General features: G+C 39.6%; 1 protein-coding gene across 6 annotated transcripts in view; it reads right to left on the reverse strand.

Moving 5' to 3' along the window:
* dis3l2 (DIS3 like 3'-5' exoribonuclease 2) overlaps positions 1 to 26616 on the reverse strand; it is a 260531-nt gene that overhangs the window by 140327 nt on the left and 93588 nt on the right. For all 6 annotated transcript variants that reach the window (XM_080185679.1, XM_080185682.1, XM_080185678.1 and 3 more), the window contains 3 exons: positions 23494 to 23573; positions 10707 to 10819; positions 8389 to 8496 (listed from right to left, as the gene is read on the reverse strand). In XM_080185679.1, the coding sequence (XP_080041805.1) occupies positions 8389 to 8496; positions 10707 to 10819; positions 23494 to 23573 (301 nt within the window). The remainder of the gene's footprint in view (positions 1 to 8388; positions 8497 to 10706; positions 10820 to 23493; positions 23574 to 26616) is intronic.

Here is a 26616-nt window from a genome sequence, read left to right on the forward strand (position 1 = left end):
GAAGGGTAAAATCCAAAATACATTAAACCTAAAAATGCTATGATAAAATCAGAGGTGTCGGCAGAGGGATTTAATTTACATTCTCAGTTTATTATCAGCACACTAATTTTAATAATATAGTTGATTATGAAGTGACTTAGTTTAATAATAAATTAGAAGAAAGGATTAAAAGTTCTAATTAATAAACCTAATAAATAAGTAGGTCTATCTTGAAATAGGGCACATACCTCAAAAACTAATGGGCAGATTTCAGTGAAACTTGGAAGACAGATGAGGTGTAGCCCAAGGAAAAACTGTTCAGTTCTTAGCAAAATTATAGATCCAAATTTTCAAATATTTTAAAGGATGTGTTAACATGCGAGATAGGGTGAAATGTCAACTTTTAGAATGTTACGGGTTGTTATATTTGGAATATTTATTATATTGATTGGTAAGAATGCTGTGGATTGTTTCAATTGCTGTGGCAGAATTTGTCACAGTTATCAAAATATGAACAGAGTTTTCAGAGTAGGCTGTTGGGTGTGAATTGGTCTGAAGCCTCTTCAGTGAGATGCTGTTACTTAATAAAAAGAGTTATTGTTCCAGCTTTGCCGTTACAATGAATTATTACACTGGAACAAGCCTCAAGGAAGAACTGCATTGTTGTAATAACACAACATGACAGTAGTAAGTACTCCTCTTCAATTGTTTCTAAGGAGTAGTGCCTAAAATTCTTCACAGTATTCCAGCTGCGATCCAGCAAGGACTTCTCATAGCTGAAGCACGGTTTCTACATCCTTATGTTCAAGTCCCCTAGATTTCAAACCAGCATTCTATTAGCAATTCTGATTATTTTTTGGATTTGCTCATGGCATTTTAACACCGTGCGCCTGGCTTCCTTCCTAACCAACTTCCACCTCCCAAGCCACTTTTGACCTGCACTGTTTCTAGCTTTGCACTATTTAAGTTATTTCCAATTGTATGCTTTTGATGTCCAAAATGGATGTCATCAAATTTATCCACATTCAAATCTGTTCACTTGAGTTTCTCCTATCAGTTTCCACCACAGTCTATTTTTGCATCATCAGCAAATTTACAGATGTGGTTTTCTAACCCATCATCTAACTCATTTATAAATAGAGTGCATTGCTGAGGCCCAACTCAGGTCCTTGTGGGACACCACTAATCATATCCTGCCAATTAGAGTCCTTGCCAATTATCCTCACTCTGTTTCCTGCTCCTTAAGCAAATTTCCTAACCAGATCAATAATTTGTCTTCAATTCCGTTGGTTTCAATTTTAACTAATAGTCTTTTATAAAGTACTTCATCAAACGCTTCTTAGAAGACCATGTAAATAACATTCATTGACAAACTCCTCTCCTTCACTTAAATTATACTGCCAAAAGATTTAGAGTAGTCCTGCATGGCCCACCCATCTCAAATCCATGCCGTTCTCTCTGACCAGCTAAAAAATTTAAAATGTTCAGTCATGACAGATTCAGGTATGTTAGGTGAACGAGTATAAAATTGCATGGCTTCATTGTCATCTTTCTTAAATGTGGAGATGCCGGTGTTGGGCTGGGGTAAACACAGTAAAAAGTCTCACAACACCAGGTTAAAGTCCAACAGGTTTATTTGATAGTAAACACCACAAGCTTTCAGAACACTGTTCCTTTGTCGGGTGAGTACAGAGTTCTCCACTCACCTGAGGCAAAGCCTGCATTTAGTGCTGATTCTAATATGCCCTTGAAAAGATTCACAAGCCACCTTCTTGGAGCTTGGCAGAACCAAAATTGAGGGCTTGTGAGCAGGCTATTAATGAATACATACCACTTGATAGCACTGCTCGCAACCCTATCCATCACATTACTAATGACTGAGAGTGGGTTGAGAGTGGACAGCAATTGGTCAGATTAGTTTGGTCCTGCTTTTTGTGGATAGGACATACCTAGCCAATGCTCCACTTTATTCGTGGATGCCAGTGCTGTGCCAGTCTGGAACAGTTCAGCTTCTTCTGGAACATAAGACTTCAACACAACAGCCAGAATGTTGTCAGATTCCATAGTCTATGCTGTATCCAGTGCATTTAGATATTTCTCTGTTTCACATTAAATGAATCAATTCATTGAAGACCAGAGTCCGTGAAGCTGCAGATTACAGGAAGAGGCCAAGACAGATTGACACTTCACAGTTCTGATTGTCAATAGTCTCAAACTCTTGAGCCTTGTATTTTACACTGATACGCTGGGATATGCAAGGTGAAGAGGCTGCTTTTGTTTTATGCTTCGATGATGACGTCAAACTCTTGAATGCTGTTGAAGCTTCACTTATTCAGGCAAATGGAGAGCATTCCATCATACGCCCATGCCTTGTAGATGGTGGACAGGCATTGAGCAGTCAGGAGATGAGTTACTCTCCACAGGCTTCCCAGCTTTTGACCTGGCTCTTGTAGTCACAGTATTTATATGACTGGCCAGTTAAATCTGATGTCAATAGTAGCCCCCAGGATGTTGATAGTGGGGGATTCAACAATAGTAATGCAAATGAATGTCATGGGGAAATGGTTACAATCTCTCTTGTTGGCGATGGCCATTGTCTGTCACTTGTATGGTATGAATGTTACATGCCACTTATTAGTCCAAGCCTGAACATTGTCCAAGGCTTTAAAGGGACAGACTGCTTCAGTATCTGAGTCTCAAATGATGCTGAACATTGTGCTATCATCCGCAAACTTCCCCACTTCCATCTTATTTTGGAGGAAAGGTCATTGATCAAATAGCTGAAGATGGTTGGGCCTAGGACACAACCCTGAAGAACCCCACAGAGATGTCCTAGGACTGAGATAATTGACCTCTAATGACCACAATCTTCTTTTGTGTGAGGTTTTCCCCTTAAATCCCATTGACCTTAATTTGCTAGGGTTCCCAATTACCAACCCTAATCAAATGTTGCCTTGATGTCAAGTGAAATCACTCACTTCACCTCTTGACTTCAGCTGTTTCATCATGTTTGGTCCAAGGCAGGAATAAGAGCAGAAGCTGAGTGGCTCTGGCAGAACCCAAACTGTGTCAGCAAGCAGACTATTGTTGAGTAAGTGTTATTTAATAGCACTGCTGACATTTTCCATCACTTTGCCAATAATCAAGACTAATGGGTTGGATTTGTCCTGGTTTGTGTGGACAGAACATACCTGGGCAATTTTCCACATTCCAGTAGATATCGGTGTTGTAGTTGTACTGGAGCAGCTTGGCTAGGGGTACAGCTAGTTTTGGAGTACAGATTCTTAGTGCTACAATTGGAATGCTGTCAGAGCCCATAGCCTTTGCAATACCCAGTGCCTTCAATGTTTTTTGATATCACATGGAATGAATCGAGATGGTTAAAGACTCTATGATGCTGGAGCCCTCTGGGCCGAAATGGATCATCCTGTCAATCTATCTGGCTGAAGATGGCTGCAAATACATCAGCCTTGTCTTTTGCACTGGTGTACTAGTTCCTCCATCAATCAGAATGGGGTTATTTGAGGAGTCCCCTCCTCCGGTTAGTTGTTTAATTCTTCACCACCATTTAAAACTGGATGTGGCAGGATCGCTGAGCTTAAATTTGATCCACTGGCTGTGGGATCACTTAGCTCTGTCTATCACATGCTGTTTCCAGTATTTGGCAACAAGTAATGCTGTGTCATAGCTTCATTTGGCTGACACTTCATTTTCAGGTATGCTTGGTACTGCATCTAGCAAGCCTGTATTCAACATGGAGTAGAGCTGATTAATCAGCTGAAGGGGGGATAGTATGTGATAAAATTTAAATTCTAAATTCTACCAACTGCCATGGTGTGATTTGAAACTGTATCTCCAGGGCATTAGCTTGGATCTCTGGATTACTGGTTCAGTGAAATTACCAGTATGCCATTTTTTCCCTCATTAGTTGTATAATTGCCTACATTCGTAACTGGATGTGGCAGGACTATAGAGCTTTGATCTGATCCATTGATTGTGGGGTCACTTTACTCTAGCAATAGCATGCTGCTTTGGGGTTTAGCACGCACGTAATTTCATTCGGATGACACCACATTTTAAGGTACGCCCAGTGCTACTCTTGGCATTCTCTCCTACACTCCTACACTCCTCACTGAAGTTTGGTCCATCAACTTGATAGTAATTGCAGAATGAGGGATATAGCAGATTTTTTCATCACTTTGCTAATAATCAAGAAGTAGATTAATGGGTTGGATTTATGCAGTGCAATATAATTTTATTGTAGCTGATGGCCCACACGCTTCATAGATGCCCATTTCTGAGCTGCTAGAATTGTCCTGTATCTATTCCTATGGTAGTAGTGCCACACCTGATGGAGGAAGCTCACGCTGTATAGGCAGAACTTTGTCTACAAAAGGCCAATGCAGTGGTCATTATTCCTGCCAATATTGTCATAGATAGTTGCATCTGTGATAGGAAGATTGCTGAGGGCAAGGTCAAGTAAGCTTTTCCCATGACTTTCTCACGTGACCAGCTGCAGACCAAGTCTGGCAGCTAGTTCATTCAGGGTTCAGCCAGATCTGTAAGAAGGGTAGTACCAAGCCCTCTTGGCAATGGACCTAGTAACTTCTTTGCCCTTGCTACTCAAGTGCTTCCTTCAAATGACATTCAACATGAAGAGACATTGATTCATCAACTGCTGAAGTGGTAATCAGTGGGTTTCCTTATCTGTGTTTGAACTGATGCCATGAGACTTCTTAAGCTCCGCAGTTAATGTTAAGTATGCCAAGCGTCACCTCCTTCTGATTGTACTGTGCTGCCATGTCTGCGATAGTTAAGAGTCAGCCACATTGCTGTGCCTCTGGAGTCACATGTTGACCAAACTGAATAGTGACAGCAAATTTCCTTCCCTAAGTAGTGAACCAGGTGGATTTTTATAATAATCTTTCGGTTTCATGGTCAAGGTATGATTCTAGCTTTTTATTCCAGGTTTATTTACCTAAGTAAAATTAAAGTCCCATATCCTAAGGTGGAATTTGAATTCATGCTTCCAGCTCATTAGTCCAGTTATCAGCATTACGAGTCCAGTTACATAACCACCATGCTATCATATCCGATGGATTGGACAGACATGCCTACACTCCCTGGAGTTAAGATGAATGAGAGGTAACCTCATCGACATATAGAGATTTCTCCAAGGATTTGACAGGGTAAATGCTTTCAGAGACTGTTTCCCCCAGCAGCGGAGTCTAGAACAAATTGTCCCAGTTTCAGAATAAGGATTAAAGTGAGGGGCAAATCATATAGATGGAGGAGCAGGAAGTTATAAAACAATATAGGTAGATTAAGTGAGTGAGATAAACTGTGGTAAATGGAGTTCATTGTGAGGAACCTAAAGTTCATTTGTTCTAGATTCAAGAAAGATAAATCAAAATATTTATGGTGAGCTTCTACAAACTATGGAGGAGCAAAGAGATTTACCAGTCCAGTTAACACATCATCAAAAGCTGGTGGACAGGTACTAAAAAAGAGCAAAACAATCTTCAACTGTATACAGCCATAGTCATTTTGGAAATTCTACATTTATGGGCTTTGTACTTCAAGAAGGATAAACTGGAGGGGTATGGTACAAATTCATCAGAATGACACTGGGTCTTACTAGGTAAAAAGAATGAGAACAAATCATACAAGTGTGGCACGTATTCCCTAGCGTGGAAGAGATTAAGGGGTGATCTAATCCAGTTGTTTGAAAGGAGAGGAATTAATAAGAGTACATAAAGAGAATCTATTACCTCTGATGGAAACTTCCAGAACAAGAGAACATAAAATTAGAACCTAAGCTATTCAGGAGTGAAATTAGAAAGCACTTCTTTAGGAAAGGATTGTAGAAATTTGAAACAAAACTTCCCAAAAAGCTGCAGATGCTGTGATAGACAAAGCTTTGTGGACTGAATTTTTGTTTGTGTCTTGGGATAAAAATCAAAATAGAGTGAATGGGGTTGAGGTGCAGATGTGTTCTAATCTAGCTGAATGGTAAAATACTCTAAAGGTCTAAATAGTCGGAAGTGCCTCCATTTTTGCTCTTATCATAATCAAGATCAGTAAATCACCGACACTGCTTTCTTTGTCATGCCTTTAAATTATTCTATTCTGTGGTCTCAGAATTAATTGTCACAATTTCTCTTGCTGATAACTCAAAACGTTTGGGAAATCCTAAAATTTCACGATGAACAAAACAGTCAAATTATTTTTTGCCATGAATTCTATGAATTTTAAGCCTAAACCTGCACCTTAAAACATAGAACACAGATAGAACATTACAGCGCAGTACATGCCCTTCGGCCCTCAATGTTGCGCCGACCAGTGGAACCAATCTAATGACCCTCTAACCTAAACTATTCCAATGTTATCCATATGCCTATCCAATGACCATTTGAATGCCCTTAAAGTTGGCGAGTCCACAACTGCTGCAGGCAGGGCATTCCACGACCTTACTACCCTCTGAGTAAAGAACCTCTGACATCCATCCTATAATTACCACCCCTTAATTTAAAGCTATGTCCCCTTGTGTTAGCCATCACCGTCGAGGTAAAAGACTCTCACTGTCCACCCTATCCAATCCTTTGATCATCTTGTATGCCTCAATCAGGTCACCTTGTAACCTTCTTCTCTCCAATGAAAATAACCTCAAGTCCCTCAGCCTTTCCTCATAAGAACTTCCCACCATACCAGGCAACATCCTGGTAAACCTCCTCTGCACCCTTTCCAATGCCTCCACATCTTTCTTATAATGCGGCGACCAGAACTGTACGCAACACTCCAAGTGCGCTGCACCAGAGTTTTGTACAGTTGTAACATGACCTCTCGGCTCCAAAATTCAATCCCTCCACCAATAAAAGCTAACACACCGTATGCCTTCTTAACAACCTTATCAACCTGGGTGCCAACTTTCAGGGAGCAATGCACATGTACCCCGAGATCTCTCTGCTCGTCAACACTACTAAGAGTCCTTCCATTAGCCCTATATTCTGTTAGCCCTATATTCTGTACTCCTGTTACTCTTAAAGTGAATCACCTCACACTTTTCCACATTAAACTCCATCTGCCACCTCTCGGCCCAGCTCTGCAGCTTACCTATGTCCCTCTGCAAACTGTAACATCCATCCTCACTGTCTACAACTCCTCCAACTTTGGTGTCGTCAGCAAATTTATTAATCCATCCTACTATACCCTCATCTAGGTCATTTATAAAAATGACAAACAGCAGTGGCCCCAAAACAGATCCTTGCGGTACACCACTTGTAACTGAACTCCAGGTTGAACATTTCCCATCAACCACCACCCTCTGTCTTCGATCAGCTCGCCAATTCCTGATCCAAACTGCTAAATCACCCTCAATCCCATGCATCTGCATTTCCTGCAATAGCCTACCATGGGGAACCTTATCAAACGCTTTGCTAAAATCCATATACACCACCACGTTAGTTTTTGAGGCACTTTCTACATTTGAGGTCAACTGCAAGAGAATCACACAAATACACTTGATCCCTTCTTCAAAACCAAACATAGTAAAACGAGGCTCCACCATTTAATATGGTTGGAACGAAGGCTGGATTGCGATAACTGCAATTGAGCCGTATTATTTCCAGAGTCACCTCTGCAATCTTGCTCAGCTTTCACCACATTTCAACGACAGCAGAAGTAAAAGCCCGTGAATTGGTTCAAAAATGACACCAGAGAGCAGCGACAAGTTGTCTCAGCAGCTTTCACTAAAGGTGACCATGCTGGATTTTAAGAAATATTTAGGAGACGACTTCAAACCCAATAGCAAAGTTTTGCAATGACAGAATCAGCTCCATAAGATATACTGTCTTCTTTTGTCATGTACATCTTGAGGGGTTAGAAAATAAAGTTAAAGTTTATTTATTAGTCACAAGTAAGGCTTAATTAACACTGCAATGAAGTTACTGTGAAATTCCAAGAATCGAACCCAGGTCCCTGGAGCTGTGAGGCAGCAGTACCAACCATTGTGCCACTCAACTTGCATCTCCAGGTGTATAATTAAGTAGGTCTTGGCCAGAAGATACAACATGGTTTCCCACTGGCCTCCACAGTAGTCAACATTCCACGTTCCTGCTCCCGCCAAGTGACTTAGTCCCAGATCGGAGAATTTACCCAAATTTACTTTTTTTTGTTACAATAAAAGCATTAAAATTTGAAACCCTGTCACCTGATCCTTTCCATCAGTTACTGGAAATTCAAATACGTGTTTAAAAGTTATCAGCCTCTGAGCGGATTATAAAACCACATGCTCAAAGACTTTGAGATCCTTCCTACAGTGTATTCCTCGGCTCAACATGCTGTGCAAACATTGTCAGACTCAAAACCCCCTTTGGATTGATAGAAGAAAAAAATCAGGTAAAGTGTTACCTTTCCTTCTGGAGTTAACTTCCAAATAACAGAAAATGTTAGCTTGTCTTGCATTGGATTCAAACTGCAGAGTTCTTCACAGAGAAGCCTTGGAAGCATTGGGATAACCTATAATAAAACATAACCAACACATGAGAAAGTGAAGATAAATTTAAAATAACTAAGGTTATACGTAAAATGCAACCTTGCATTCATTTCTATGAAAGGAATGACCACATTTAACAACACAAAATTATTTACAGTTAATAGCTGATCTCTCTCACTGCTCATTGAAAAAATAAAACAAACTGTAAATTAGTTCCTAAAACTCCTATTCTGTCTTTCTTTCTGTTGGGTTCTTATGTGTTGTTTCATTCTCATCTTTAAAGCTATTTACTTCTTATTGTCTCTCCATTCTTGTTCTGGAAAATGGTAGCTATCATTTAAATTTATAAGATCTTACCCTGTAGTGCTGAATTTATGTTTCCACGCTTTACTGAACAAGGCTGTGACATTTCCAATTCTCCAGTCCTCTGGGATCACCCCTGTATTTAAAGTGCATTGGAAGATTGTTGCCAATACCTCTGTAATTTCCTCCCTTCATTCCATCAGCATCCTCAGATACATCACATACAAGTGTGACTTATCAACTTTAAGTGTAACCAGCCATCAGCTACCTCCTTGAACAATGTTTAGCCCATCTGAACCACCAGCACTTTCACTGACTTCAGTGGCATCTTCTTTCTTGATAATGCCAAATGCAAATTAGTTATTCAGTACCTTAATAATGCAATTACTCATTTAGTTCACCTTCATAACAAGAGGATTTGAATATAGGGATAGAGATGTTTTGCTGCAATTGTATAGGGCATTGATGAAGCTACACCTGGAGAAATGTGTGCAGCTTTGTTGTCCTTGTCTGAGGAAAGATATCCTTGCTACAGAGGGAGTAGAGCAGAGGTTTACCAGGCTGATTCCTGGGATGGTAAGTTTCTCCTCATGTGACAGACCAAGTCAGTTAGGATTATATTCACTGGAGTTTAAAAGAGTTATCGGGGATCTCATAGAAACTTATAAAATTCTAGATTCAGAAAGAACATTTCCAATGGCGAGGGAGGCCAGAACTAGGGATCATTGTTTGAGAATAAGGGGTAATAAACCTTTTAGGACCGAGCTGAGGAGGAATTTCTTCACTGAGAGGGTGGTGAATGTGTGGAATTCACTACAACAAAATGTAGTTGAGGCCAAAATATTGTCTGATTTCATGAAGAAATAGATATAGCTCTTGGGGCTAAAGCGATCAAGGAATATGGCGGGGGGGCAGGTATTGAATTTGATGATCAGCCATGACCAAAATGAAGGGCGGAGCAGGCTCGAAGGGCTAAATGGCCTACTCCTGTTTCCAGCTTCTATGTTAGCTATGCCGTTTGCCTGTGTGCATAAATCCCTTTTTAAGCCATTAATTAGTCCCATGCCTTCTTTTTCCAATTTTAAATTCCTATAGAAGTCTTTTGAATTCCCTTCATGCCAGCAGTCAGTCTCTTCTTATACTCCTGCTTTACTTCTGAACTTTCTCTATTCAGCCAGATTCTCTCATACATTATCAACTTGACATTTGTCACACACAACTCTTTTTCTTCTTCATCTTACTCTATCTTGTTTTGTCATCTAATGCTCTGACTTTGATTGCCAAACCTCTCCCCTCATGGTAACATACCTTGACTGGAGGCAAACCATCTTGTCAGCCCAAATACAGTTTTGCCTGCCAATTTTTGATTCCAATTTCCCTGGGATCAATTTTGCTCTTTATACAATTAAATATTTTACTCTGGTTTGCTTCTCGTTCTTTTCTGTAAATGACCTAAATGCTATGATGTATCTCCATTGTTAGCAACAACGTCCTCCCAATAACCTTTAACCCACCTGACGTACCTTAATTCTCTGGAACTAGATCCAGCAATAAAGTAGTTCCAGAGGGGCTCCTCAAAGGGGAGAGCTGACAGGTGGGTGATTTAACTGGAGAATCACCATATTTCAGGTGTGGGGCAAGGTTGAGAGGGCAGGGCCTTCACAAGTAACCTCAGCCAGTAGGGGACTTGAACCCATTGAACGCTGTTGGTGTTGCTCTGCCTCATGAGCCAGCCATCCAGCCATGTTGAAATGTTGAATAACTGAATATATCTATCAGTGCAGTTTGAATTGTTCTCTAAGTTTTTTTGTAGAAAACTAATTTATCTTTAATTTTGTTACAATGCACTCCTAATTACGAAGGCTGTTTTAGATAATATTTAACCTGTTCTGTATATTAAACAACATTGGTTTAACTTTATATTTCTTACCTTCTGAACCAGATAAACACTGGTTGCTCTATTGCTGGCAGTTATATCAAGAGCAGTGCCTTCATGGACAAAGTAACTCACATCTGCAATATGCACGCCAACTTCAAAGTTTCCTTGAAATTATTACAAATATTAACAATAAATATTAAATGTTGATGCACAACAGAGACTCACTTTCAAATTTACCAGTTGGGTTTGCATGACAGCATTTTTAGTTCAATAATCAAGTCCTCATTACTACTATTTTATCAGTTTTGTACCTCTCTGTACATATACATATAAAATGGCAACTGATAAATCCAATAGGAAAATTGGGAGAAATCTTGTTACCCAGAGAATGATTAGAATGTGAAACTCATTACCATAAGAGCTGTTGAGGCAAGAAGCATAAATGCATTTGAGGGGAAATGAGCTAAGCACGAGGGTGAAAGCAACAAAAGGGTATGTTGATCGGATTGCATGAAGAAGTGTGTGAGGAGGCTTGTGTGCATCTGTTGCATAAATGAGTGCTGTAAACACCTTGTGGGTTACAGGAAAATTTCAACCGTTTCTAACCTAGTATACACTCATGGAAAGTCAACATTTTTATGCAGTAAACCTTCAACAATGCAATGCTCTCATGTTCACCACAGATCTGGTTATAATTTAATATTTTACAACCTTTATTCAACTTTAAATATTTGTAAATTCTATTTATTTTATTCAGACCAAAAGGAACTTTTGGTCTGAATAAAAGTGGCTGCGCTTTGTTAAAATTAATCACAATCACAATTTTTAAAAAAATATTTTACCAATATATGGAGTCTTTGAATCATCATGGTCCTTCACAAATCTTGCAGCATTTTACCAGCCAAATAAAAATTTGAAGAACTTGCATTCTTATCTATTCTTATGCACTCCAATTATTACTTGTGGCACTAGCAACATCAACAACAATTTGCATTTATACAATTTTTTTTAACAAAGCTTACATTTCTCTTAGCAATTTTGACAGTACATTTCCCCAAGATTCTTTATAGGGCATTACTGGAAAGATTTGACACTGAGCCGCCTAGGAAAATATTGGAACACCTGACCACCTGAGTCTGGCCATGTAGGTAGTTTTTAATGAGCGGCTGACAGCAGGCAAAAGGTGTTGGGATTCAGGGAGGTTTAGGGAGGGAATTTGAGAGCTTACGGCTTAGACAGCTGAAGGTGTGGCTGTGAACAGTGGGATGAAGAAATCAAGGTTCCTCAAGAAGCCAAAACTGAATGTAGTATGCTTAGAAAGTCAAAGGAATTGAAGAGGTTACAGAGATAGGAGGGATCCACTTCAGGACAGATCTGGGCACAACAATGAAATTTTTTAAGTCCAAGATGTTCCTTAACTGGGAATCAATGCAGGTCATCGAGCATAGGCATGATGGCAAATGGGATTTGGTGTCACTTTAGGTGCAGCAGAGGTTTAGGTCAGCTCGAGTGATTGCATGCTGGTCAGGAGGTCATTGAAATTGTTCACGTAACAAAGTTGTGGGCAAGTGCTTCAGTAAAAGATGGGAGACATTATTGGTGGTGGGGCATACGGGATCAGAATTTCACCTCAATCAAACAGGCGCAAGTGTGCAAAACTAGTCTTGTTTTGCCTCAGATTACAATTAAAGAGAGAGGTATAACCTTTGGCTAGAAGCTTAACGAAACAAGAATTAACAATGAACCAAAGGAAATATTAAAAGATGATGAAAAGGTTTCTCAAAGAGGTTGGTTTTAAGGAAGACCTAAATGGAGAGAAGTGAACAGGAACAGAGCTTCAACTCCACCAATCACCTAAAAATTTAAAGTCTTCACAGATCTGTCCACCAAGTCCAGTGGTTTATAAAAATCTCAAAATGAAACCTGCTACATTGGGATGGAATTGACTCCACTAATCAAAATGCCCAGTGTTGTTTGAGTTCAAATTAAGCAATCTCATGATGTTCATCCTTGTGCTCAGATCTGTCCTGAAGTGGATCCCTCCCTATCTCTGTAACCTCAATTCCTTTGACTCTCTAAGAATACTACATTCAGTTTTGGCTTCTTGAGAAACCTTAATTTCTTCATCCTACTGTTCACAGCCACACGTCATGCTGTTCAATGCAAATTTCTATTAAAATATTGGTTCAAAAGTATGCCGTGGTGAAAGATGTGCTGAATTATCAGCTAACTCAAAGTTTAACTGGAAAGATACGACAAAAGGGGCAGAGAAATGCGTCTTTCCCTGGCACACCACTGTGAAAACAGATAAAACAATCTATAGGAGATGCACATACAAGATCAATTTCATGACTATTTGGTAGACTTTAAGGGCTGGTAATCAGTTCCCAACACAGATCTAACTCCAGTGTTAAGTGGCACACCCCTTAGATGAGGCAGAGTTCTTCAATTCCCACCTGAAATTCAAGGTCATGCATTTTCACAGTTGGAACATCAGTTGCATCATATTCCAATACAAGAAAGATAAACTCGCACTCAAAAATTTAATTAATCACAGAAATATTCTCCCCTTGTAAGAAATAAAGCCTTTAATATTTTTGTAGTGTGGAGGTGGTTTGTTTAATTGCACGGGTTCATTAATTTTTGCTGGAGCCATAAACATGTATTAACTGAAAAAGGGACAGCATGCACTGAGGTTAAGGTTGCTGAGTAGCCATGCAACTTGCTCATAAGTAATATAAAAACTCAGTTTGACAAGATCCTATCCAAGGTTGTTTTAGTTCAATAAATTCAACTGTTCATTCCAAACGATGGTGATCCTTGAGTAGAAAGCTGAAATCTGTGTAGCCCAAAAAAGACGCAGATAAATAGAGTAAATTTACTTACCGTTTTAATGCACCAAAGCTCTATAAAAACTTTCTGATAAATGGAAAGATTGTGAGGCACCTCAATCACAGCAAACTAACTAGCTTTCCAATTAGCTTCAGAGCAAAACGGTCACCTTGCAATGCTCTCAATTTGAAAGTTCAGAAATTGAATAATCGTCTCAATACTTTGCTCTAAGTTACAGCACTCAATTTCAACATTGCTACATCTCTTCAATAAGGTCGTCATTACACTTTACTGTAAAGCTCATCTTTTAAGGCATACCTGGTGAGATTTTGAACCATGTTGACTTCCTCACAAAAATGCAATTAGATGTTCACAATAAATGGGCACTTTTCTCAACATGCATGCAATAACAACCCAGGAATAATTATTTATGTATTTTGTTTATCATATTCTTCAATGAGCTGATGGATTTCATTATGTTTTTGGTTACTGATACCTCTCCAATATAGACTGCTTCACTACCACATCTGAAAGGAAAATGACTATAACCAAATATAGACTGGCATTAGAACAAATAGGTATGTCGCCTTTAGCACTGAAAGCAAGATAGAAATTCTGACAAGAAAACTGAATCACGATCTTGCCTACCAATGGCTAAAGCTATGTACACTTTTATTCAACTGAAAACAATTTCTTGGCATCATAATCACATGATTAATGCAACTGTAAGGTGGCAAAATTGGCTAGAAAAGCCGTTTTAAAAGTGTAAATCAATAAAAATAACTCAGTCCCACTATCAGCAATTTCAATATTCTACAAATATATGTCAGAAGAAATATTCCAACTGTTACCCAAGATGTATGATTTCAGCAATCATTATGATGCAAAGACATACAAATCAATTGACCAGTTTACTTTACACTATGTAGATTGTTAAGTCTACTCACAAAAGCATTGGAAAAATGTGGCTAGCTATCAGTACTGTACAACATTATAATCACAGATGCTACAAGCACTTAAAGTAAACAAAATAAACATGCTTCAACATTTTTATTCATGAATACCCAGAAAGAATACTACCAATGAAGTTTCACATGCCTTTTCTATAGATAGTATTCCTCTCTCCTATAGTGTTTGGTAGAGTCCTTTTTAGCATACATAAATCCAAGAAACAGAATCAATCAGCACTTGCTGAACTAAACTACTGAACTAGTTTGCATCATCTTATTGGAATCTGTTGCCCGTCAGTATCCCAATACCAATTCTCAATTCGTTGTCCTCCCAGCAACTGTCAGGGTCAATTTCAATTTATGTCTGTTCTTGTTTTACAGTTGACTCCTCCAGCTGCATCCTGTTTCTCTGGAATCTGCTGAAAAAGCACTCCATACTTTCCTGTGAAAGCATCCAACCTGTATCAAGATTTGAAGTTTTTAGCTGCTCTGTCCACTCCCCTCCCATCCCTACAGATTGAAAAATAAATATAGATATTTTATAACAATTTCCTTACACAGTACACTGAATAAAATAGCTTGGTACTTCCTTTACTTCTGAAGATCTTTGTACTGTGATGTATTTTTAGGAAACAATACTTTGAAAAGATACAGATATTCTTGTTTACCCCAATATAAGGCCAGCACTTTGAAGACAAACATCATCTGACTATTTTCACCACTCGTTTTGCTTTGAATTCCTGATACGCGCAATCCAAATTAGGAAAATTATGCATCAGTAAATTACAATGAGAAAGCTACCTCCAGATTACTTCAAAAACTTTGATGCAACCTGCATAACATTTCCAGATTTAACAAGCCTAGTATGTCACTTTCCAGTCACTTTATAAAACCAATGCAAACACTCAAAAGATACTCCTTGGTTCTCTCAACCAACTGCAAATGTAAAACTCAAAGTTTTAGTTTTATATGATCATGTTAGAAGAAAAACTTGGAAGATGTTTTTCCAGCGTTGTTTGTGAGAAAGATCTGATAGCTGAACCTCAGTACAAAAAAGACATGTATTTATATAACACTTTCCACAACCATTAGGCATCAAAGCCAACAAAGTACTTTTTGATATGTAGACACACTAATAATGTAGAAACCCCAGTAGCCAATTTGCACTTAACTACAATGTGATAATGCCCAGATTATTGTGATTGAGGGTTAAATATAGTCCAAGACAAACAGGATAAAGAGTCCAAAGAATAGAGCCAACATTTTGAGTCTGGATGACTCTTCATCGAGCTCTGACAAAGAACATAAGAAATAGGAGCAGGAGTAGGCCATCTAGCCCTTCGAGCCTGCCCCGCCACTCAATAAGATCATGGCTGATCTGTCGTGGCTCAGTTCCACATTCCTGCCCTCTCCCCATAACCCTTAATCCCCTCTCTTATCAAAAACCCATCAACCCACGTCTTAAAAATATTTAGCGAGGTAGCCTCCACCACTTCAATGGGCAGGGAATTCCAGAGATTCACCACCCTTTGAGTGAAGAAGTTCTTCCTCAACTCCGTTCTAAACCGCCCCCCCCTTTATCTTGAGGCTGCGCCCCCTAGTCCTACTGTCCTTTCTGAGCAGGAAGAGTCTCTCCACCTCTATCCTATCCATCTCATTCATCATCTTATATGTCTCAATGAGATCTCCCCTCATTCTTCTAAACTCTAACGAGTACAAGCCTAGTTTATTCAGCCTCTCCTCATAGCTCAACCCCTTCAACTCCGGCATCAGCCTAGTAAACCTCCTCTGCACTCCCTCCAAGGCCAAAATAGCCTTGCGTAAGTACGGCGCCCAAAACTGCACACAGTACTCCAGCTGCGGCCTCACCAATGCCCTATACAGCCGCAGCAAGACCTCCCTACTTTTATATTCAATCCCCCTCGCTATGAAGGCCAGCATCCCATTAGCCTTCCTGACCACCTGCTGCACCTGCAGGCTGGGTTTTTGCGACTCATGTGCAAGGACCCCAAGGTCCCTCTGCACCGTCGCCTGCTGCAGTTTTTCGCCACGTATGTAATAATCCTTCATCTAGACGTGAAATGCTGGGTCTATTCTCTCCTCATAGGTGCTGTCAGACCTGCTGAGATTTTCCAGCATTTTCTGTTTTTGTTTCAGGTCCCAGCATCCACAGTACTTTGCTTTTACCTATTAGAACATATCATTTCATGAATTACTTTCATACCAATTTGAGGATGCAACCTATCAGGTGTTAAGATTCCTGCTGATTTTAATGTTTGATAATTCAAATCCCAGAGTGCAATAAAAACACAAAATGCTGAATAAACTTAGCAGGTGTGGCAGCATATGTGGAAAGAAACAGAGCTAATGCTTCAAGTCCAAATTACCCTTCTATAGAACATTTGTAAACACTGTGACTAGTTGTTTTGTGGACAAGTGGATATTTTGAACAGCCTGATGGAACTGAGGATTCAAAAGTTATTGATAACACAGTATTCTGAATCTCAGGTTTTTAAAAAGATGCACTAGGGAATCTATCTCTGAGGTTCCCAGGTAAGCATTTGTATAGCAATTGCCCAGAAATGTTAACTTCTCAGGACAATTTCCCTATACTGTGAACCACACAAAATGCAATGTTACATCACTAGCTTACCCAGACAAAAACAGAAATATTAAAACCTCTTCTAACTTTCAGGTATCTATTTGTAAACACACAGATCAATCCCCATCTGACTCCCCTTGGACGTCCCTTGACATCCCCCCACCAATTCCCCAAAGGCATGCCCAACACTTGACCCATGGAGGGCTTCCCGTCTCCTTACAGGGTCACCCCACCTCCCCCAACACTTCCCCTTCAAACCAAACCTCCAATTGTCTCCATGCACCCAACCCTTATATCAAGTTGATCCTTCTCTAGAGCCTAGCTATGACTGTAACACTACATGCTGCACCCCTTCCTGACCTCATATACTCTATGAACGGTATGTTTTGTCTGTATGGCACGCAAGAAACAATACTTTTCACTGCATACCAATACATGTGACAATAATAAATCAAATCAAAGACTTGGGGACATGGCATCGTTGAATTCACAAGCTTTGGACTGTGCCAGTGCCTGTAAGGTGTCCACTGATGCAGACCCCAAGCAGCTCTAGTGATCAGAAGCGTCAGTGTAATTGCTGAGGGCAGATAAGTATGTATTTATCTTCTTTAATTCCTGTGAGCCGTCTCTTTCTAACACTCATTGGGAGTTATAGCCCATTACCTATTTCCCTACCCACAGACATTACCTGAAATGCTGAGTATTTAAAGCAGCTTCAGTTATTTCAGGCTTCCAGCATCTGCGGTATTCTTCACTGAACACAAACCACTTGTATCAACAAAGGCCATCCACTTTACTCTTTCTATTCAAATCTAATCTTAGCTTTATAATATGTTAAAAGCAGTACATCCATCATGCATTTTTCTGTGTGCATCATTTCCTATTTTGCCTCTTGATGGCACTTTAATTGGTTAAACAAGTAAACTGTCAAGGTTCCAACTTACACCATCAATCGCACTTACGACAGTATGGTGAGCTTCAGAACATATAACATAAAACATTACAGCGCAGTTCAGGCCCTTCAGGCCGCAATGTTGCATGACCTGTGAAACCAATCTAAAGCCCATCTAACCTACACTATTCCAATATCATCCATATGTTTATCCAATGACCATTTAAATGCCCTTAATGCTGGTGAGTCCACTACTATTGCAGGTAGGGCATTCCAGTCCCTTACTACTCACTGAGTAAAGAACCTGACATCTGTCCTATATTAATGGGATTGAGGGTTATAGATAGGCCTGGTAGATAGGGATATGATCAGTGCAACTTGTGGGCCAAAGGGCCTGTTTGTGCTGTAGTGTTCTATGTGCTATATCTATCACCCCTCAATTTAAAGCTATGTCCCCTCATGTTAGCCATCTCCATGCGAAGAAAAAAGCTCACACTGCCCACTCTATCTAATCCTCTGATCATCTTATATGCCTCTATTAAGTCACCTCTTAACCTTCTGCTCTAACAAAAACAGCCTCAAGTCCCTCAGCCTTTCCTCATAAGATCTTCCCACTGTACCAGGCAACATCCCGGTAAATCTCCTCTGCATCCCCTCCAATGCTTCCACATCCTTCCTATAATGCGACGACCAGAACTGTACGCAATACCTAAAGCGCAGCTGCACAAGAGTCCCGTAGAAGTTCCAAATCTCCACTGCTAAAGCATTACCTAACTTCAGTCTTCCCAGCTTCTGGATGCTGCAAGTAATCCCATCTCCCCACCTGAATATTAAATATAGTTCTGCATTTTCTATCAAAGATCATTTTTATTTTAATATATTGTAAATATTTTTTAATCCTCTTTTCACTCTTTTTCTTCTGAAATCAGCCTGTAATTATATAATGCTTTTAACAGGTAAAAAAATCCTAAAATGCTTCACAATTACAGTATCAAGAAAAACTTAACACTAAGTAACATAACAAAATAGTGGGACAAGCTTTTATAAAAGGAGCAGCTTCAAGAGAAATTTAGGGAGAGAATTCAAGAGTTTAGATTTGATGCAGTTGAAGGCATGGCTGCCAAATGAGGAGCGATTAAAATCAGAGATGCTTGTGAGGTCAGAATTGGAGGAGATTTGCAGGAGCTTAAAGAAAGAGGTCAAAGTCATGAACAGATCTGAAAATAGAGATGAGAATTTTAAAATTGAGGTGTGACTAACCACATCCATATATATAGGTCAGTGAGTACAGAGATGATGGGCAATGGAGACTTGGTTCAAGTTAGGACATGTGGCAGAGTTTTGAATAATCTCAAGTGGGAGGCTGGCCAGAAGCACACAGGAATAATCATATATCGAAATAATAAAGGCATGAATGATGGTTTCAGCAGTAGATGAACAGAGGCAACAGCAAAGTGGTGTCATGTTACTGAGTGGAAATGGTAACATAGTGGTTATGTTATTGGACTAGTAATCCAGAGGCCTTAACAAACAATCTGCAGGCAAAAGTTCAAATGCAGCAACAGCAACTGGGGAATTAAAATTCAGTTAATTAAATAAATCTGGGACAAGAAAATATGCCATCAGTAATGTCAACCATGTAACGAACTGGATTGTGGCAGAAACCCATCTGGTTTATTCTTGCCCTTTAGAAAAGGAAATCTGCCACCCTTACCTGGTCGAGCCCATGTGCAACCTCAATCCACAGCAAAGTGGTTGACTCTTAACTGCTCTCTGATATGGTCTAGCAAGCCACCCCATTATTTAAAAGGTGACTCACTACCAGCTTCTCAATTGAAATAAGGAAATAAATGCTGACCTTGTCAGCAATGTCCACATCCCATGCACAAACTTTTAAAAAGTCACTCTGAACATCATCTTGGATCAAATATGAACCGAAGTTGTGAACAGATTGGCTCAGCCTTGGGTAGTTTTTAGTAAGAGGGTCAAGTCAGTGGATGGAGAGCAGGATTCGTGGCATGGTTTGAAGACAATGGTTTCAATCCTCCCAATACTTAGTTAAGGAAATTCACGATCATCCAGTACTGGCTGTCAGATGAACAGTCTAAGAACGCAGAGATTGGTGAGCAATCCTCCCACTTAAGCTGCGCAGGTGCCCAACTACGCCGTAATTGTGAAGGTATTGGACAAGCCACTCACAAGATGCCGCTTTTAAGGCACTGCATGTGCGTGGTTGTGCAAAGAAATTTACAGGTATACCTGGAAATAAACAGATAGTGCACAACAAAGAAAATTTAGAGGTTTACTTGGTCATCATCATTGTTCATGTGGAAAGCAGGACTATATTCAAATGATGTAATGGCAGAATGTATTTGAGAATAGGAGGGGCCTAAGGATGGATCCTTGGCGGACACTAGAGACAACAGCGCAGGAGCAAAAACAGAACAATTGCAGGTTTCTCTGGCTATGCCTTAACAAATATGGAGAAAACAAAGCGGTGTCGTCCAACCCAGCTGAACAATGATGGAGGGGCACAGGAAAGGAGGGTGTGGTCAATTGTGTGAATGGCTATAGGCAAGTGGAGGAGCACAAGAGGAATAGTTTACTTTATTAGAGTCACATAGGTTGTCGCTTGTGATTTTAATAAGGACAGTCTTGGTACTATGGCAGGAAGTCAGATTGGAGTGATCCAAACATGATATTCCAGAAATGCCTTTTCACATCCAATTCATTTAAAAGCTGGTTATTTTAATATTTTCTCTGTTTCATTAGATTGTCAATTAATTACATTTGTATAATAATAATTTCCGTATTTTAGGTAAATCGTGACCTTGAGCTTTAATTTGTTATTTTAACTAAATTTCATCTTTCATTGTTTAAATTTAAAATCTTGAAGTGAACAGTAATACATTCATGATTATGAGACAATGTGACACCATCATATACGACTACCAACATAATAATGTCAAGTAGGATACAGTACAAATAGCCAACAACGTCAACAACTCCACCAGCATATTCTATGCGCTGACTCATTGTTGGTAATGCCACAGACTCATTGCTGGTAATACAACAGGAGATGAACTAGGTTAAGTAATTGTACTGCAGCAGTACCACTCAGCCTCACAGCATGCAAATGATATAGTAATTTCTTTTCCCCAAACAGGCCCATAATAAACAATTTTTTTCTATGTCAACATCAGTCAGAGCTAAATCGCTGAACTACATTCACTTATTATACAAAATTCAAGAAATACACAGCTCTGTCAAGGAAAGGCTGGTTATGGTGCCTTTGACACGAACACACCAAATCATTTTTTTAAAAACAGATGGTGTCTCGCCTGTTGTATATCACTGCATCTTGTGTTTTTGTTTCAGACTTATGTTTCCTTCTTATTTTTCCCGTAATTTAAGCATCCTTCAATGAATAGACTTTCGTGCTAACAGTCATTCTTTCAAAGAAGAAAGTCTTTCAAACTTGCAATCGGCCTTATCAATAGTCTTATCAGTAATTATTTACAAATGTGTAAAAACATTATGTATACACTACTCGAGTACTGCATGTCCTATATTCTAAGGATGACAAGGAAATAGCAATTTTATTTTCACCAAAATGAAGGGTTTTGATTTATTATTGTCACATGTATTAACAGATGGTGAAAAGTATGGTTTCTTGCACGCTATAACAGACAAAACATACCATTCATAGAGACGGAAACGAAACAGTGCAGAATGCAGTGTTACAGTCATAGCTAGGGTGTAGAGAAAGATCAACTTAATGCAAGGTAAGTCCATTCAAAAGTCTGGCAGCAGCAAGAAAAAAGCTGTTTTTGAGTCGGCATGTACGTGACCTCAGACTTTTGTTTCTTTTTTCCAAAGGAAGAAGGTAGAAGGGAGAATGTCCAAGGTGCATGGGGTCTTTAATTATGCTGGCTGCTTTGCCGAGGCAGCAGGAAGTATAGACAGAGTCAATGGACGGCAGACTGGTTTGCGTGATGGATTGGGCTACATTCATGACTTTTTGTAGCTCCTTGCGGTCTTGGGCAGGACAGGAGCCATACCAAGCTATGATACAGTCAGAAAGAATGCTTTCCATGGTGCATCTGTAAAAGTTAGTGAGAATCGTAGCTGACATGCCAAATTTCCTTAGTCTTCTGTGAAAGTAGAGGCATTGGTGGGCTTTCTTAACTATAGTGTCAGCATGGAGGAACCAGGACAGGTTGTTGGTGATCTAGACACCTAAAAATTTGAAGCTCTCAACCCTTTCTACTTCACCCCGTTGGTGTACACAGGGGCATGTTTTCCTTTATACTTCCTGAAGTCGATGACAATCCCCTTCATTTTGTTGACGGTGAGGGAGAGATTATTGTTAGCGCACTTGTTCGCCAGATTCTCTATCTCATTCCTGTACACTATCTCATTATTGTTTGAGATCCAACCCACTACTGTAGTGTCATCAGCAAACTTGAAAATGGGGTTGGAGGGGAATTTGGCCACACAGTCATTGGTGCATAAGGAGTATAGTAGGTGGCTGAGAACACAGCCTTGTAGGGCACCGTTGTTGAGGATGATCGTGGAGGACGTGCTGTTGCCTATTCTTACTGACTGTGGTCTGTGGGTTAGGAAGTTCAAGACCCAATCACCAAGGGGAGATGCCAAGGCCCAGGCCAAGGTTAGACTCTTTGGGAATATTTCCACCTGCAATGGGCTAACGATGATTAAACCAGAGACATTACTCCACTGAATCTGACAGCAGCTTCTGGAGTCTGCCCAACAGGGAATTGCTGAAGCTGCTATCAGTTTGTGCATGTTCTTGAAATCCCCCAGTTGGCAATCAACAGAAAATTAGCACCTACTTATACACTTTTCATCTCATTGTAAAACCCTTTAAAAAAAGTTAAATGTGCTGTGGCTGGATTTTGTTTTAAGCACACTAACTTCATAATTTATACGAACCACTCCCAGTGGCACTCAGAACCTAATTTTATATTCATGGAATGCCAAATTTCTCCATAATAAAAACTGCTAATTAAAAAAATACTTTTTCAAAAAGTTGGTTATTTTTATTTAAGTTCCACTCTTCCAAGCATAATAATTTATTTTTCTGAGAATCTATATTAATAGCATTAAGTAAAAATAGTATGAAAATGATTAAGCATTTTTAATGCCTGAGTTTCCTGTGCATAGATACTTCATTGTGATTGGCTGCTGTCTGACATCATTGCCTTTACATGCCAAGACATGCCCTTGGCTTGAGACCAGAATTAAATTGCTATCGGGAAAGGGGGAAACTACGCAACTACGCAACGGATATCACTAGATCAGTCTGGGAAGCTTTCTTTGAGGTCATCAATCAGCACCATCACTTGGCTCTTGACTGTGAAATCTGGGCTATGTTGTTTTGGTCTTGACAACAAAAATACTGCACTTGCCTCCAATTGGTGTTTTATTTAAGAGTCATGAAGTTTTGCCATTCTTATATTGTTATATTTCTTTTTAAATGTAATTAAAACTTCCATTAATGAATTTTAAAAACAGAGAAGTGTCATAATAGAAACATACCATCTGGGAGACTGCAACAAGAGAGTGCATCATCCAAATCTCTAGCAGTGGCTGGATCAATCGTGAATATACACTCATTCCTATTGAAAAAAATGGCAAATTTTATCTCACCTCGTAATATCTTGTAACTAATGGAACGCAATTACAAGTTTCTAGAAAACAACACAGGAACTTGTTTGACATTTAAGAATGTACAGGCTGAAAATCTTTTGAAATTCCTTTACAGAAATCCAGTTTTGTGAACTGCAACTTTGAAATTTGTATATGTTGAGGAAAAAGATTGTGATCTCACTGAGATAACAAAGTATACAAAGTTTCAAACCACAAGAAATGCCCCGTGCTAAAATATCAACTCTACCAAGGATCAATTTTACTTATTTAACCTCGTTAACTGCAACACTAAAGTTTTGGGTTCTCAAATGAGGCATAGCAAAACACATGCCAATTCGTGTCTGAAATTGATACTCATCTCCAATGAGTGGGGGAGATGACATCTGATCATCTCTGCTGGACTAATTAGACAAGGAATTTGGATGACATCATGCTGTTTTGAATATTTCACACATTAAAGCTCCAATCTGAGATTTGTACGATATAAGGCTCAACTTGGACAAATGCAGCACACAGGTGGTTAAATTTTACCCTTCTTGACAGTCCATGCTAAATACAGCCAAAGACTCATTTTTTAAAATTAAAGCAAGCAGATTTAATTAAGACCTATTTCTATGACGTTAGGAAAATCACATAAGCACCATATCTGTGGATAAAAAAAAATTAGATTTGGTTATGACAGTATTCAGAATCATTACATTTTTATACTTTTCTCCAATGATTAAATTTACCCACCAAGTTAGGTTTTTCTGCCGTCTAGCTGAGAGTTTTTAATTACAAGGATTCAACCTGACTCGTGCATTTAGTTTTCAACCGGACATTTTATTAGCTGAAAGGTTGAGAGCTTTCAACACATCTGGACATTGTAGGCATGTACATGAATTTCCCTGTATATATTAGCTAAATAAAGAGCATTTCCCCCTCATCCTGTTAAAATTTTAAATGTATCAGCCTTTTCCAAAAGACTGTGAAATAAGTTAGAGTGAATTCCCAAGCATTACTTCTGGCAAAAATTTGGCACAAAACTTGGAAACACAATGAACAGTAAGGAGACTTGGAGCAGGCTTTAAGGTACACAGATTGGTGAAACAGGCAGATGAAATTTAATGTAGAGAAGTGTGAAGTGATGTATTTTAGGAGGACAGCAAATAAGTAGAAGCCACAAAAATACTGCACTTTTGAAGGACCCATAGGAACCTGGGCTTTTAAACCTTCTCAAGGATAAGTAAGGATGGACAACGAATGCTGGCCTGGCCAGCAAGCCCATATAGAGTCATAGTCATACAGGTTTACATCATGGAAACAGGCTATTCCACCCAACTTGTCCATGCCACTCTTTCTTTTTTAAAACCCCTAAACTAATCCCAATTGTCCGCATTTGGCCCATATCCTTCTATACCCATCATACCCATGTAATTATCTAAATGCTTTTTAGAAGACAAAATTGAACCCGCCTCTACTATCATATCTGGCAGCTTGTTCCAGACACTCACCACCCTCCGCGTGAAAAAAATTGCCCCTCTGGACACTTTTGTATCTCTCCCCTCTCACCTTAAGCCTATGCCCTCTACTTTTAGACTTCCCTCCTTTGGGAAAAGATATTGACTATCTAGCTGATCTGTGCCCCTCATTATTTATAGACCACTACAAGATCACCTTTCAGCCTCCTACGCTCCAGAGAAAAAAGTCCCGGTCTATCCAGCCTCTCCTTATAACTCAATTCATCAAGTCCCAGTAGCATCCTAGTAAATCTTTTCTGCACTCTTTCTAGTTTAATAATATCCTTTCTATAATAGGGTGACCCGAATTACACACAGTATTCCAAGTGTGGCCTTACCCATGTCATGTACAACTTCAAAAAGGCGTCCCAACTCCTGTATTCAATGTTCTGATTGATGAAACCAAGTATGTTGAATGCCTTCACCACTCTGTCCACCTGTGACTCCACTTTCAAGGAGCTATGAACATGTACCTCTGGATCTCTTTGTTCTGTAATTCTCCTCAACGCCTACCATTAACTCAGTAAGGCCTGCCTTGGTTCAATCTACCAAAATGCATCACCTGGCATTTGTCTAAATTAAACTCCATCTGCCATTCGTCAGTCCACTGGCCCAATTGATCAAGACCCCATTGCAATTGGAGATAACTTTCTTCACTGTCCACCATGCCACCAATCTTAGTGTCATCTGCAAACTTACTAACCATGCTTCCTATATTCTCATTCAAATCATTAATATAAGTGACTAATAACAGTGGGCCCAGCACTGATACCTGAGGCACACCGCTGATCACAGGCTTCCAGTTTGAAAAACAACCCTCTGGCTTCTATCAAGAAGCCTATTTTGTATCCATTTAGATTCCTCATCCTGGATCCCGTGAGATTTAACCTTATACAACAACCTACCACATGGTACCTTGTCAAAGGCCTTACTAAAGTCTATGTAGACAATATCAACGGCACTGCCCTCATCTACTTTCTTGGTTAGCCCTTCAAAAACCTCAACCAAATTCGTGAGACATGATTTTCCATTCACAATGCCATGCTAACTATCCCTAATCAGCCCTTGTGTTTCTAAATGCCTGTAGATCCTATCTCTCAAAATACCTTCCAATAATTTACCCACACAGATGTGAGGCTCACTGATCTGTGGTTCCCAGGCTTTTCCCTGCAACCCTTTTAAACAAAGGCACAACATTTGCCACTCTCCAATCTTCAGTCACCTCACCCGTGACTATCGATGATTCAAATATCTCGGCTAGGGGACCCACAATTTCCTCCCTAGCTTCCCACAATGTCTGGGATACACTTCATCAGGTCCCGGGGACTTAACTACCTTGATATCCCATGGATGAATGAAGCAAAACACACACGAATCTTTGAAGACAGCAGAACAAATTGATAAACATGTTTTAAAAAAAGCACATGGGATCCTTCGATTTGTAAAGAGGCAAACAAGTGACAAAAATGATCCTCATTTTTTCACTGATTAGGCATCACTGCTGTATTATGTT

The sequence above is a fragment of the Carcharhinus amblyrhynchos genome, chromosome 3 (genome assembly GCF_965287045.1).
Source record: "Carcharhinus amblyrhynchos chromosome 3, sCarAmb.v2.hapA, whole genome shotgun sequence".
NCBI classification, from domain to species: domain Eukaryota; kingdom Metazoa; phylum Chordata; class Chondrichthyes; order Carcharhiniformes; family Carcharhinidae; genus Carcharhinus; species Carcharhinus amblyrhynchos.